Source organism: Camellia sinensis, chromosome 12 (genome assembly GCF_055761805.1).
Source record: "Camellia sinensis isolate YWXY chromosome 12, ASM5576180v1, whole genome shotgun sequence".
In the NCBI taxonomy this organism is placed as follows: Eukaryota; Viridiplantae; Streptophyta; class Magnoliopsida; order Ericales; family Theaceae; genus Camellia; species Camellia sinensis.
The window spans coordinates 59,976,126-59,979,356 of record NC_138972.1 but is presented as its reverse complement, the minus strand read 5'-3'; the positions used below and the strand labels follow the sequence as shown (position 1 = coordinate 59,979,356).

Sequence of the window (3,231 nt, the reverse complement as noted above, 5' to 3'; positions counted from 1 at the left end):
TTGCTCATACTCCCATTTCCACCACCACCCTCTCAGGGACAAAGAGAGACCAATGATGCCACCACCATTGGCATCTACCACCTCTCCTCCGCGCCGCCACCCATTCTCTTCCCACTCCTTTTGCCACCACCCATTGCAGCCCCACCTCCACAGCACCCCTAGCTACACTCAATGAAATCTTGATTTTGCAAAGCAATTGGTATTTCAATTGTGCAGCAACACATTTGACCACCAGCCCACCCTAACTTGTTGATCAACATCTCCAACCATCACCACCTCTGGCCATTAGAACTGCCACCTCCTCTAGCCATTACCACAGCAACCTTCAACTGGACAACCCTAGATTGACATTGCATCTGCCGCTGCCACCATACTCTCTATCGCGCCACCTTCCAGCCATCAACACCACCACCTCCAAACATCACCTGGACAACAAAATGAGTTACACCAAATTTTAAAAACAAAATAAAATAAAATAGAAGGATGAATGATCTTGTAGTCCATATCAACATTTGACTCTTCAAGAACTATATACACATGTTAAATCCACTTCCCACTTTAATTGCACATTCTTGTTGTTGTGAACTGGTAATGAATAAAATTGATTGTTTATTTTGAATTTGCAGACATGTGAGGGGTTATCTCCCAGGGAAGAATTTTAACACTACCCTAGATAGAGATCCCCTAATCCTAAGAAGAAAAGCTGCTTAATTCCCGCCATACTCATGAACTACAGCCACGTATATCTACAAATATACATATTCTCAATTGCATTGCATGAGATTCTTCAAGATGGCTGTAGCTGTGGATCATCAACACCATGAATTCAAGTCGTTCGGCCGACCCCCAAGATGCAGACTCCAATCCTACTCTCATCTGGATTACACCATGCCCGAATTGACCAGCCAAACTAATTTCCCCTGCCATTACTCCTCCTTAAAACAAGCCTTTGAAGTTGCCAACAACATTCATCGAAGCTTCTCAACCCCCTGCCTACCCTTCACCACCAGACTGGAGGAAAAAGAAGAACTCAATGCTAATTCCAATGCTAATAATAGTAATAATCCAAGGATTGAGATTGTTAGTGGCCATAGTGACCCGAGAACACGTGCTCTTGTAGTTGAGGTTGCCATAGCTATGGCCTCTGGTGCTGTTCCTGTGCCGGTATCAAGTGGGCTAAGTGGGGCCTACTTTTTACGTGGTCGAAATAATGACACCATTGCTGTGATAAAGCCCACCGATGAAGAACCTCTGGCCATTAATAACCCGAAAGGTTATGCAGCTGGTCGAATGCTTGGCCAACAACCTGGCATGAAACGGTCTTCTATCCGGATAGGTGAAACAGGCCTGCGTGAATTGGCTGCTTACCTTCTTGATCATGGTGGCTTTGCCGGGGTTCCTCCGACAGCACTAGTCAAGATTTCTCATGTTGCTTCTTTCCATGTAAATGTAAATAATAGTAACAATTCAGAAGAAGAATTAGCAAATATTTTGGATCAATCACCACCATCTTGTAAGATTGCCTCGCTTCAACGATTCGTAGATCATGATTCTGATGCGGGAGACCTGGGTCCTTCTGGCTTCTCAGTCTCTTCGATCCATTGTATTGGGATACTCGACATAAGAATCCTTAATCTTGATAGGCATGCTGGAAACATGCTTGTAAAGCAAGGCCATGGGCATGGGAGTAGTTATGCTGATGGTGCAGCCGAGCTCGTGCCCATAGACCATGGACTTTGCTTGCCTGAGTCGCTTGATGATCCATATTTTGAGTGGTTGCACTGGCCTCAAGCCTCGGTTCCCTTTTCGGATTCTGAAGTTGAATACATACTCAATCTAGATCCATTCAAAGATGCACAACTTCTTAGGAAAGAACTTCCTTCTATAAGGGAGTCCTCTATTCGGGTTCTAGTCCTTTGCACCATTTTCTTGAAGCAAGCTGTTAGTGCTGGGCTTTGTCTTGACGATATAGGTGAAATGATGACTCGGGATTTTCATGGAGGCGAAGAAAATTTGAGCGTGCTAGAGAATCTTTGTTTGAACGCAAAGGGTATGGCGAGTACCTGCAGTAGTATATTGAATAGTGATAGCACCAATGAAATTGATGATTATCAAAGTGAAGTAATAGAAACTGAAATATTTCAGCTTGACAATGAATGGGAAGATAACTCAAGTCAGGCTTTGGACCTTCCTTGTAAACTCGTACAAACCCCTCCTACAGTCAAAGGCAGGCCACCAAGAATCACAAGATCAATGAGTGGATTGCTTCCTTCACAAGATGAAGAGGTCTGCGGAGTCCACAACAATGATGACAATGACAGTGGTGGCAGCAATGAGTACAAGGTGTGGACAGGCTTGATTAGGAGCAAGAGCTGCTCGGCATCAAATTACAACCATGAAAATGGTGGCATCTCTTTTGAGGAAATAAATGAAGAGGAATGGGAATTGTTCTTGGAGAATTTTGAGAAGCTTTTACCTGGGGTTTTTGAGGGCAGAAAGAGCATGGGTTTGGTGAAGCAGAGGTTAGGAACCTCTTGCCAGTTCTGAAGAACGATTAATTGGAGTTAGAGAACTGCTTGTATTTACTAGTACCACGGAGTTAATTGTATGTACATTAAGGACCAAAACTAATAGAAATGCATGTATAAATATATGTACTTTAGGGCATAAACGGAAAAGTGATTGGCAAAATGCTATCCTTTCCGGCCATCTGACTTTCATCGGTCTTATTTATTGTTTTCCCTTCTTTTTCTAAAATCATTTGTACACTAATGTAAAAAGCTCTGTTTCCTTGCATTAAATGTTAATGTAAGGTTTCCTATTGGATATTCCTAACTGTTAATATTGATGTTATGGTGTTTTACTTATATTTTCTATTTGTGAATAGATGACGTAGTGAAAGAATTTTTTAGGGTTAAACACACTTTCGGTTATCAAAATATTCAGTGTGTTTCAATTTGGTTGTATCAATTTGATCCTTAACTGATCCAATTTACGTTTAAAATACCCCAATGCTGTTTCCATCCAAAGTTTCGTCCAAATTGTCTAAATTTGGACAAAATCCCCCGCTTCTGTTATAAAATTTGGACAAAAATGGTATTTAGCGACAATTTGAACACAAACTGGATAAGTTGGGAACCAAAATTGACACAATTTAAATATTGGAGACTCAAATGACAGAGTGCATACTTTGAGGACTAACAGTGCATTAACCCAAATTTGAAATATCTT

General features: G+C 41.6%; 1 protein-coding gene across 1 annotated transcript; it reads left to right on the top strand.

The window, feature by feature from the left end:
• The first annotated feature begins 463 nt into the window (after positions 1–463).
• LOC114271875 (phosphatidylinositol 4-kinase gamma 8) lies at positions 464–2,848 on the top strand. Its single transcript, XM_028213541.2, has one exon. The coding sequence runs from the start codon at positions 778–780 to the stop codon at positions 2,545–2,547; it is 1,770 nt and encodes a 589-aa protein (XP_028069342.2). The 5' UTR covers positions 464–777; the 3' UTR covers positions 2,548–2,848.
• Positions 2,849–3,231: the final 383 nt, after the last annotated feature.